Source organism: Chionomys nivalis, chromosome 4 (genome assembly GCF_950005125.1).
Source record: "Chionomys nivalis chromosome 4, mChiNiv1.1, whole genome shotgun sequence".
NCBI lineage: Eukaryota > Metazoa > Chordata > Mammalia > Rodentia > Cricetidae > Chionomys > Chionomys nivalis.
In genome coordinates, this window is record NC_080089.1 from 28,572,619 (window position 1) to 28,585,216 (window position 12,598).

Below are 12,598 nucleotides of genomic sequence, written 5' to 3' on the forward strand. Positions count from 1 at the left end.
CCTGCATTTGTGCATACTAGTGTTTAAATTACATATCTAATTAGTGATCTATATCCATCACCATCGTGATCACAAAAGATTGAGATACAAACACACTCCACACGCAGGGGTAGTATTTGTCCCAGCTCAGGCATCTCTGCTTCTCTGGAAGTTTCTGACTGGGAAGTCTCTCACTGCATCACGTATAAATTACAGGAAAAGTTTGGATTTTGAAATACATGTACATGAAGCAGGTATCTAATATCGTTTATTGATTTGCTAGTCATGTATGAAACTTTGATGTTATATGCTATATGATGTCAGTTGCTTTGAAAAAGAAAGGGGCACTGGGCCTGTGGAAAAAAAAAGAAAAGAAAACATGACTTTGGCCTCTTAGCTTTTGAGAGCAGAGGCCAGAGAGTGATGCTGGGTCTTTTCTGCCCACTCTGAAGGCTGGCTTATTGCTGCAGGCTTGATAAGAGACCAGTCTCAAGCACTCATAGGGCGGGGGCTGGCAGGGCCACTCACAGTTCACGGTGACCTTCACTCTCCGTACCACGGGAGCAGCCACGTCGTTGGAGGCGCTGCACTCGTAGTCCCCAGACTGCTCCCGAGTGATGCCCTGAATTTCCAGATACTCGTCTTCACTCACGAAGCCGACAGCTGCAGGAAAGAGTGGGGTAGAGTAAACTAGGTGCAGACGACCAAAGACACTCAGAAGACAAAGCAAAGGAGTTGGAGATTTAGCTCAGTGGTAGAGCACTTGCCTATGAAGCCCAAGGGTCTAGGCTCAGTCCTCTGCTCCTGAGTGAGGGCGGAGGGTTGGAGAGGGAGGGAAGAGAAAGTTTGAACTGGTTACCTCTGGAGAACTGTCCCTTTTCAGCACAAATTCTTAAGAACTCCACAGAGTCTTTCTTCCCTATTTCTGCCCCCCCCCCATTCACACCCTATTTTCCTTGGCTCCCCAGTGTTCTAGCTGCAGTGTTTGTGCTCCCACTGAACTCATGTATGGAGAGAATTAACTGGTTCTCCATAAGTGATTAATAATCTTGACATTTACACTGCTGGGATCTTACCACGTGGTTCACTTCTGGGATTGGAGCAGGCACCTTAACTCTTTCTGACCTCCAGGCACCATTTAAAGTGAGCCTCGGATGCTGAGCTTCATAATACAATCCTGGGCATGAGTCATTTGAGGATACTGCATAATGGTTACACACACATACACACACACATGCATGTGCGTGCACACAAACACACATACACTCACACATACACTCCATGAGACACATCGGAAGTGAAACACGTAAATGAAACACCTTTGTTTTTTAAATTAGACAAGCAAACAGCAGATAGCAGTTTTTCAGACACTGATCTCCTGGAATTCTTAGGCAGAAAACTCAAAGAACAAACCAACATGGAGACCACGCATGTGATGTCAAACCACAAGAAGAGCAGAACGTGAGGAGTCAGAATCCATGACTACAACTCTTTCCCTGTAACTTAAGCATTTGGAAATTTGATTTCACATCTCCAGTGAAACATGGTCAATAATAATGAGAACATACTCATACCACATTCCACACATGATATATACAGTCATGAGCATTCAGTTATGCAAAGACTAAGCCTTCGCCCTGCCCCACTCTTTCAGACATGGTTTCCTATGCTCAAGGCTGGCCTCCAGCTCACTGCGTTGCCTAGACCTTGCACACATGATCTTCTTGTCACCTCCCCAATGCTAGGATGACAATTGTGTGCCACCACACCTGGTTAAGCCCAAGGCACTTAGGGAATCTGTTTCTAAGTTTGTCTCAAAGCTGCCCTGTGTCTTATTTTCATATAAACAAAGTTTTGCATAAAGAAGGAAGATGCTGTTTACCTTCTGGGATTATCCTTTCTTAACTGTTTAGTGAGGAAAATGAAAATGGCAATATCCTAAAGTAAGATGATGTAAAAGTGAACAGCAGGGGGCATTGTGGTTAATTCTGGGACAAGGAACTGAATTGGGAATATCCCTAGAAATGGAGACTCACCTTTCCAGATGTAACTCACAAAGCAGGCCTGATATCTCATGGTTACTGAGAGCAACCAATAGAAAGAACACAGCACACAGGAAAGCACTTGGAAGCTCCCATGTACTGCTCACTTGGTAATGTAGTTAATCCTGAAAGCCTTAGGGAAGCACAGAGGGAGGTCGGATGAAGCTGCATTCATGTGTACAGCCCCAGAACACAGAGACTTTTAGATGCAGGTCCTGAAATCCCCCTATAATGTCACATGTTTCTGCTAATCCAGAACGTGAAACCAAGGGCTAAGAAATGAACATAATACAAAGGATGTGCATGGCCTACAAGCTGTAGCCATACATGACAGTGCTGTCTTCATTCTTGTCATGGCAACGGTAACAATAGCATAGCAACAACAATAATAGAAAAATAAGCACACCCCATCTTCTTGCAAAAAAAAAAGCCATTACTGTTGACTCTACTGCAATTTGTAACTGTGCCTGGGGGCGGGCTTTTAGATCCCTTTTGCTCAAGCTTCCCTCTGTGTGACTGCCAGTCAACTTCCTGTTGACATAGGATCCTGCAATATGTAGAAATCTCAGCTCCAATCCATGTCTGCCTGAATGCCATCATGCTCACCACTATGATGATAATGGACTGAACCTCTGAAGCTGTAAGCAAGCCACCCCAGTTAAATGTTTTCTTTATGAGAGTTGCCATGGCCATGCTGTTTCTTCATGATAATAAAACCCCTAAGACACCATGTTTGTGCAACCATCCATCAACACCCTACTGACCCAGAACACTCATTTACACATATTTAGGTTTATGGAATTTGTACTGCATGGGTACCAACATTTTATTCCTTCTATTCCCTTTGAAGGAGAAAAGAAGTGCTAGCATCTCTTTAAAAAAAACAAAAACCTGAAAAACATTTAATTCACAAGAAGAATCAAGGGCATGCTCATTAAGCAGGAAACAGGGCTCACAACCCAGCACAGAAGACCATCAATCTGAACCCCTTAAAGACTCACCGTTTCAATAAGAAACTTCTGTGTCGGGATTATTGTTTTAGGTTAACACACTCTTGAGAACCTTGGTTTGAGGAAGGGTAGAGGAAGTAAGAAGGGATTCTAGTGAAGAAATTGTGATTCCTCTTATGTGGCCGTTGTTTATTTACCACCAACTGCAGGCCAACGTTTGTCAGATCTTTTCGCACTAGAATGCTATAATTACCGTGCAAAGCATCTCAGAGACCAGTGTCACACTTAATATTCCCATTAATTTTAAATGGTAGTCCTTGGTACATATGTGTGGCAATTGGTGTCATATTTTAATTAGGCTTGCCCTACACCATCTGAAATTAATAATAGCTCAAATTACCAGTGTAATTTATAAATTAACAGTGCCTCAGCATTAGGAAATAAATTAGCTTTGGACAGCTGTTTCTGGATTGAGCTCCAGTGTCACTGCCATGATTGGTGGGACCTCGAGATTTTAGGACCAGGTAGTATACTACCAAGACAGAGGAACCAGAAGATGGTGGCTTCTTCGGGGGCACTTGCTTTCTCTAATTTAAGTCCTTGTTTTTTGATCTGGATCTATGATCTGGATATACATGGCGTGATTACACCGAGATTTGTAGAAGTCGAACTGTGATTAACTTACTCTGTAGAAATCCGAAAGGAAGAACATTTGGGAGGTGTACAGTCATATGCTGAAATGCAAGCTGGTAAATGGTCACTGACATCAAAAACTCATCAAGTATTCTGCAAGAATGTGGGGGTATGAATGACCATGAAAATTCATCTCTTCTTGCCAGGTGGTGTATAAGGAAGGAAGCAGATGGTTTAGGATTTGGGGGAGGCATATTCTTTTTACTGATCCAAATATTTAGTATATGTAAGTCACGCAAAAGCCGATGAGACTTTATTTTACTACCATACATCCTTAGACAAAGTGAGAAACCATAAAGAACCCACATACTGTCGCTGCCTCCCGGTATATACATTTTCTGACAATGGTAAATAAGGCCAGTGAAAAGGAGCTCATTGGTGTAGGGGAGCTTTATAAATGCTACTGTTCACTGTTTCCACCTTTCTCATAGTAGGGAGATTTCTTTACTAGGGGTCTAAATGGAAAAAATGGGGAGAAAGATGAAAACACATACACACACACACACACATAGTAAGTTAAGCTCGTTAGCACCAGTACCTATGTCCCTATTAGTGCCACTTAGGACAAACAAATGAACAGAGCACACTAAACCAAAATATGAAGTTTTAGCATTTTTTTTTTTAAAATCAAGGTTTCTTATCACAGCATTTACACTCTGGCTGTGAACTGATTGGTGATTTATCGCTAGCATGAGCATAAAGAACTTAGAAAGAATATAGGAGGGGGAAAAACAGAAACAATTTAACTGAGCACACTTTCTAAATTGCTGCAGGCTTTTTAAGACGGAAAGTGGCAAACCGCTTGATAAAAGCCAGTGCAAAGAGTCTCTTCATGATCAATAGCTACTCATCTATAAGTTGGCTTTCTCTTCTAGAGAAAATGCATCTTTGGTTGAAAATGACATTCATCATCCTAAAATATTTCCCTCTCCATGGCTCAGCTCTTCAGACACCACAAGTGGATCCCTGTTTTCTTTAACATCACATATATGCCTGAGCCTTAATACAGAAGCTTCCCCTCCATGGAAGGTGCCCATCACACACCAGGGCTTGCCTTGCATTGGGGCAGAGAAGAAGGTAACAGACCACCTTTGTAAAGAGCAGAAGTTTAGATTTAGACAAAACCAATTCCCTGCCATCTGGATTCATGTTGTGATGAGTCCACTAACTTCTCTGCACTCCCGGTTCTTCTTCTGAACAATTCTGAATAATCCTATGCTCTTCCGGTGCTGCTGAGAGAGGCAGTTGTTATGGGGACTGTGGGAGGCCTGGGTTAAGCGCTCGATAGGTACCAATCATTGCTATCATCCATCCCCTAATGCTATCATGACTCTTAAAATTTTATTTTAATTTATTTTAATAGTCTGTAGAAGAGAGGAGTATATGCTTATGCAAATGCTGGTGCCCACAAAGTCCACAAGAGTATGTCAGATTCACTGGAGCTGGGGTTGCAGGTGGTCAGGCAGTAGTGAATTAACAAACGTGCTGGGAACTGTAATTGGGTCCTTTGTGAGAGTCACACATGCTCTTAACTGCTGAAGCCATCTCTCCAGACCTCCAGAGCAAAATAACACTTTCATTAAAGATGTGTGTGTGTGAGTGTGTGCGTGCATGCTTATGTATGTGACAGAGAGAGAGAGAGAGAGAGATGCGTGGGAGATTGTGTTCATGTGTGTTGTGTACAAGTGTGTAGCGGTCAGAAGTTGATGCAGACATCTTCCTCAATCACTCTCCCCCTTATGTATTGTGGCTAAAACCTGAGTTTGCAGATCCCAGCTGCTCTAGCTTGCCATCTGGCTTCAGGGATTCCTTTCCTCTGCCTACCACACTTGTCAAGATTTTATGTGGGTATTTGAGATCCAAACTCCATTCCTAATGTTCATGTAACAAGAGCATCACCCGCTGAACCGCCATGTGAGCCCCTCCTCCTGTGACTCATAATCAAGCTCTGCCGCTTTTCATCTTAGTCACATGTCATGATCCCATCTTCGTAGACTGTTCTTACCACCTATCAACCTAAGTAATCACACCACACCTCTATTTCAAATTCTAATTTGTCCATGAAAAATTAAGTAATTTCAGACGAACTATCTTTCATCCCCCAAATGGTATCCTTCAAACCTAATTATCAGTCAGCTGTTACTACACTTAGTGTCTCATTCTTTTTCTCCCTACTTTCCTTCCTTCTTTTTGTTGTTTTCAGGGAGGTTTTCACTTTGTACTGTAGACTGCCTTCAAACTGGCAGTCCTCCTAACTTAATCTCTCGAGTGCTAGGATCACAAGCGTGAGCCACCACACCTTGCTTGGGCCAGAAGAATCTAGAAAGTGTTTATGTTGAAATGCAGTGTTACAGTAGCAGAATTAAGGTATATGGGGAGAATATAGCACAGAAACAGGTATGAAGTTTCCCTAAGCTAGGTCATGCCAAGAATCACCGAGAGACACTTAAGCGAGGCGATCAGAGGATGACCCTTCTCGCAGTTGGCAAAGAAAGCCTAAACGAACCAAGGCCTTGATTGATGTATCAAGTGGCCCCTAACTGTGAGATAGTAGCATGATTGTTTGTTAGACTTAAATTTTTGTATCTTGTACAGTATCCCCTGGACATTAGCTTATGCCCTTTGCTTTCTGTTGCTGATGCCTCTCAACGTTTTTCTTCCCCACGGCAAACAGAATTCAAAGTCTTTGAAGTAATAAAATAATGACCCTAAAGGGCTTAAAGGAACATCGGTGGTTTCATAGCCTCCTAGTTTTTGTGCAGAGACAAAGACATCCTGCAGGAGAATTCTCTAGAGGAACTGGTGAAAGTACAGCTATGTGGGCTCTACCAATATGTGTGGAACCTGAGCCTACTGAGTAGAGGACGTTTCCTAGTCTTATCTGGGAATTATTTTGTACAGCCATTGACCATGTAGCTCTAATGCTGTTTTCCAACAGCTGTGCGACACATGCTGGCCTATTTTTTTTTTTTCGGTGTAGTTGAACTTCTTAAACAATAAGGACCAGGTCAGGGTTACCTCTGGCTCTCAATGCATCTAGAAAACTAACTTACTTGATTTGAAATCTGTCAAGCACTTATGGATATAATGATTAATTGAGTTAAATGATTACAGTCATTCAATGATCCAATGATTTAATGGGTTGAATTCAATCAAAACAATTCCAGGTTTACACATGGTTCACCACCCTTTGGGTGGTTCTGTCTCTAAGGCAGGGTCACTTCTGACAAGTGTTTTTCATATGATATTTATATTTTCTGACTTTAATAAGACTGTAATTCCGATTAGTGTTTTAGGAAAAGATTTTCTTTAAATTTGCGACTTTAGAAGGCTTATGAAACGTTTAGTATAATTTATATCTAGTCTTGGAGCCAATTATTTCCTCAGAGGTATGTGTGATTCATTTAAAACTAGCTCCAATGAGTAGGTATGAATTATCTCACAGATAATGTTTTACAGCCAGCTTTTCAGGAGCACATCTACTTTATTAAACAACGTGACAACCAAAGCATCAAACTGAAGAAGGCTGAATCAAGCCGGATCCATGATCTTCCCCTCTCAAAGCCCCACAGGAACTTCTCCCTAGGCACAATGCTGAGCTCAGAGGCCTGTGGCAAAAGACAGAGGAACCCAAGTGCCCGAGTTCACAGATTGGGCAGTAAAACTCCTTTAACTAAAAATAATAATGACCATGTTATAATTTTATCATACCCAAAAATAAATTTGTCAGGAGGACAGCTGTAGCTATTGGAGGCGATACAGCTGTCTCTTCACTTAATATTTTTATGATATGTATAGCAGCCGAGATCAAATCAATGGACCACAGAAACTGGAAAAAATGTAGAACCCAGAATCCCAGCATCAGAAATTAGTAGGAATTATTTTTAAAATTTAATGCCAACAGAGAATTTAGCAGTACCAGCAAAGGACGAGAGGACTAGAGAAGCATTTTAACTATTGATACTTTCCACACCTCTGTCAGCATCAGACTGGGCTTCAGCACATCTGCTTTAAGATCAAGTGAGCTGGCATCTACCTTGACCCCTTTATGATAGTAAGTGAGCCTGCGCAGGCGGTGTTTTGACTGGAGGAAGCCATGCTCTTTTCCAGTACTAGACGAGGAAGTCCATGGAAACACTACAGTAGAGGCAAGGTTCTGAGTACCAGCTGCAAAGAGCTAGAAGGAACATTTTAAGGTGGGAAAGAAGAGAGTGATCAAAGCCAGAAATGAAAGATAAGTAGGAAGATAGTGCCACTGTGACTCCGGGGTCAGGGCCTGCCGGAGCACACAGTGTAATCCTGGATCCAAGGGTACCACTCATTGCAATGTAGAACATAGAAGTGGGACCTGTCTGTGACCTTTGATGCTCAGCTGGACAAGATTGGAGTCACACTGGCTGTGCACATAATTCACATTGAAATAGTGGCATTAGGCTAAAAACATGCACAGTGAGCATGTTTGCACAATGTAGTACTGGTGATAAATGATTTATAATATACATAACATAAAAATATTAGGCAAAGAGTCAGCTGCATCTCACCCAATAACTATAGTTGTCCACCTAACAAATTTATTCTTGATTTTGATAAAATGTGTAAGAGGGTTACTATCATTTTAGGATATAAGAATTTTACTGCCCAATCTGTGAACCCAGGAGCTCCGTTCGCTGCAGAACATCTTCTCGGGGCTTCGGATGAGGCCAGAACCAAATGATGAAAGAGATGCTAAGATTATAAGCGACTACTTCCTGGCTGCAAGTGAACAGCCATGAGTTTGTTTTTCTTTTTTTTTTTTTTTCTTTTTTGGTTTTTTCGAGACAGGGTTTCTCTGTAGTTTTGGAGCCTGTCCTGGAACTAGCTCTTGTAGACCAGGCTGGTCTCGAACTCACAGAGATCCTCCTGCCTCTGCCTCCCGAGTGCTGGGATTAAAGGCATGTGCCACCACCGCCCGGCTCAGCCATGAGTTTGGATACAACCTATAGCCTTTACTGTACTGGATGAGAGTTCCTTTGTGTTTCAGACCCCTCCTCCATAAGACCAGAAGATCATACCATCTTACAGGATAGATGTGGGTGTGAAATGAGCACATAACTATAGACAGTCTTGCCCCAGGGAAGGGAACAAGAACACCCACTGGTTTCAGTGATATGAACTAAGTTGGGACAACGTTTAATATAAAAAAAAAAAAAACCTAGAAAAGGAAATCTCAACTAAGAAATGAAAGAAGGTCAGATATCATCGCTGCCAGTAGAAATGTAATAAACTCCACAAAGGATTCATAATATATCCTTTAATTAGTGTCTCTACTCATTTCCCTTAAAATAGGATTTGATTTACAAGGAATATGATTTCTGAGGATCGCTTCTTCTTAAAAAACAAATCAAGTGTAGTTTTATATCCCAGGTAAGCCTGCTTGAGGGCTTGAGAAACATCTCTGAATTCACAACTAAGAGCAAAACGTTAAAGACACAGTTACACACACACACATGCACACATGCACACACACACACACACACACTCGGTTTTCTGCCCGATCTTGATCAGAGTTCTGACACAAAAGAGAATCTGATGATCTCTGCAAGAGTGGGCAAATTTAAAAGCTGTCTTTCATAGAAATGTTCTGGAAGGTTTCAAACTGATTTTTATCCGGCTGCAAACTCAGGAATAAGCTTGAAAAGACTTGGTGAGGAAATTACTTTTGCTATCCAACCTTAGGAAGTGACATGGGCGGATCGTTCTAAACAACTGGCTTCCATCTTTATGAAGACACTTCCTTCAACAGGTTACTGTTGGTTGCCAGCAAGCTAGGAGTTTGTGTCACAGAGGGCACATGTGGCAATGTCTTCACGCCAATTCTGAAGTGCCACTCTCTGATGCCTAGCTAACGTGGACACTTCTTATTCCTGGGAAGCTCATCTCAGTTCTTGAAAATTCCCTTTCTGTTGCGTGTAGAGATGTTTACTGTGGCGGAGGTCTTCATCTGAGTTGGAGCTTCATTTATATGTGGGTTACACACAGAAAGACATTCCCCAAACAGTTTCATTGTTCAACAGAACCCCTGCCTGTGACAGAAATGCTAACTATGCTCATAAAATTAATCTGTTAACCTGATTCCATCATAAAGCAATATAAATTTGATAAAAATGTGAAGTGACGCCAACTATATATTTCGTGTGTAAACATATATATGCAAATATGTCTCAGCAACGTACCTAGTATAGTTCCTCCATATGTTAAAACTAATTTGATATTTGGAAGTGGATGTATATATATATTTGAATATTTATGAATATGCACATATGAAGTGTAATTTTTAAGGCATAAAGAAGACAAAAGGAAGTCCTTTAGTAGTTCAGATTGGGGGATTTTTTTAGAGTGAATTGTCTCTATATAAAAGAGAACCTAAAATATTTGTGACAAGGAGCTCTTTGTATGCCTCTCTGGAGACAGTCTCTGTGAGCTTTTTAGGAAAGGCCAGGACATTCCCTAATGACAGTGGTGGCAGTTTTCAGGCTACGAGAGGCTTCTGAGGCTTCTTGGCTCTTAGTTAGGTGCCCTTCCTATGTTCCCTGCTTAAGGACCTGCCAGCTGAGTTCTGCATGTAGACCATCTATTACTGGTGATGCTATCAAAATCAAAGCACACAGCTGGATGCTCCGAGTTCTCAGCATGATGTCTGGAACCTGAGTATTTGCAGGAGTGCAGCTGATGGCTGCTAGAAAATAAATAAAATATAAATAAATAAATCAGCTTTTGATTTGTAAAACTCAGCCAATTTGATCTGAAAGACATTGATGGGGGATAAATTTAGAAGCCCACAGCGCCATGTCATCTCAGGCTCTGGGTGTTTGCTGCACTGCTTCTTTCTGACTCTCTTGAGACAGGAGTCTGTGTGGTGTGGAGAAAGATAAAGACCTGAACTTATTCAGAATTGCTTGCCCAGATTCATTTAAGGACATTTCACTCATTTCGGAGACTCCTGAAGGGTTAAGATCTTTTTGGCATATCGTTTTGAGGAAGGACCAAGGCCCTCCCTACTATATTTAGGCTGAGCAAGATATCCCTCCAAAGAGAATGGGTTCCAAAAAGTCAGTACAAGCAGTAGGGATAAATCCTAGTCCCACTGCCAATGGCCCGACAGTCTGTCCCAGGCACACAACTGTCACCCACATTTCGAGGGCCTAATTTGATCCTATGCTCTTTCCTTTCCTGTCCGGCCAGAGCTGGTGAGCTGCCATTAGCTCAAGTAAGCTGTTTAAGTAAGCTTCCCTGGGGAATGTGACTGCCGGGGGGGGGGGGGGGGGGGGGGGGGGTATGTAGAAGGAATGGGAGGAGAGGAAGGAGTGGGAACTGGGATTGGTATGTAAAATAAAAAGATAGTTTTTTAGTTTTTTAAAAATACAAGAAAAAGAAAAAACCAAAGCAAAAGAAAAAAATCCACATATTTCAATGGCATATTCTGAATAAAAACAGAACAATGTATATATTCTTTCTGTGGTGAGAAATCTTTCTGGCCAAGAGAGGGCAGGCTCAGCAAGAGGCCCCCTTGCAGCAGTCCCCGCCCACCCTTCACAGCAGGCTGAGAAGCATGAGGGGTTGTTCCTAAGCACCTGGGATTTAGCTATCAAGACAGTCTGTGGAGCAGGAGCTTTAACCTGAAGAAACAGCTGTGTGTGTGTGCACGCGGGCACATGCGTACATGCAGGCACATGCAGGACAATGCACAGACACACACAAAGATGCACATGCATGTGTGCACTTTCACTAAGAGGCCATTCCACCCTTTACCCACAGGAAGTCTGATAGCAGCTGAAGTGGGACAAAAGCTGTATCTGCATTGTTTTGCTCCTTCACATCCCATGTAGTGATATTTCAGAACCAAATCTGCATTGCTTCCACCCACCCCTGAGAATAAAGCCCTCAAGGTCTAGGTGAGGAAGAGAAGAAGAACAAAATGCCGGAGTTAAAGCACAGCCACGTGTGCTTTATCAACTATTTTGTGGTGAACAGGAAGTGAGCTAGCTTATCTATAAGCCCTTTCATGAATAGCCATGCACATCTGGGAATTCTTGTGTTCATTAAACGGGAAAGTCTTTGTCCACCAAGACCTGCGTTGAAAGACTCAGGGAATGGGAGACTTTGTCCATATGCGTGGAGGTCATAGGTTGTGGACAGAGCTGGTGGAGATGGCTTTCTCTTCAAGGACAGCATTCTCAGATGCAGGGCACAGCGCAGACTCTCCTTAAAAAGCACGTTTATCAGTTAATTTGCCAAGGAAAGCCTTACAAAGAGGTGCCTGTTTGGGAAGGCATGAAGTGGAGAAGCTGGGGTGACATCACCCCATAAATGAGAAAAATCTAAGGGATACAGTCAATCAGTTTCTGAAATAAAAATAACAAGGTGCTATGAATACTAGAGATGGAGAAGCGACCTCTGTATTTGCAATCGGTGCAGAGACGATACACAACGGCCATATACAGAGGGCAATAACCGGGCAAGGCACATGAACACAGAGAAAGAAAAGCAGGAAGAAGATCTGAAGAAGGAACAGTTGGGCCCAGAGAGGAAAAGACATGACTGAAATCTTTGCATTTGTCATACGTAATTATAGTCTTCAAGTAGGAAGAGAAGGGGGTGTGTTTTCAAACAGTTGTCAAAACCTAGCCACCAACACAGATACTTCATAACTAACTGTGCTACCTGGAGCATGTGCAGGCCCCCTGCCCATCTGTTCGCGACTCCCTCTCAACTTTGTTATTAGTTCCAATATACACAGGTGGAATTTTTCAACCACATGGAGCCTATAATAGGAAGAGTGTATGGAAAACAACAGAAGGTCTGGTATACTATTTCATGGGATACATTACTAATGTATACTTATACTTCTTGTTCTTTTGTATGAAATGTAAATGTAAGGGCACACACATCTGGATA

The 12,598-nt window shown here is 42.2% G+C and overlaps 1 protein-coding gene across 3 annotated transcripts in view; it reads right to left on the reverse strand.

The window, feature by feature from the left end:
• Ntm (neurotrimin) overlaps positions 1-12,598 on the reverse strand; it is a 977,086-nt gene that overhangs the window by 19,716 nt on the left and 944,772 nt on the right. For all 3 annotated transcript variants that reach the window (XM_057767805.1, XM_057767806.1, XM_057767807.1), the window contains one exon: positions 508-642. In XM_057767805.1, coding sequence (XP_057623788.1) covers positions 508-642 — 135 coding nt within the window. The remainder of the gene's footprint in view (positions 1-507; positions 643-12,598) is intronic.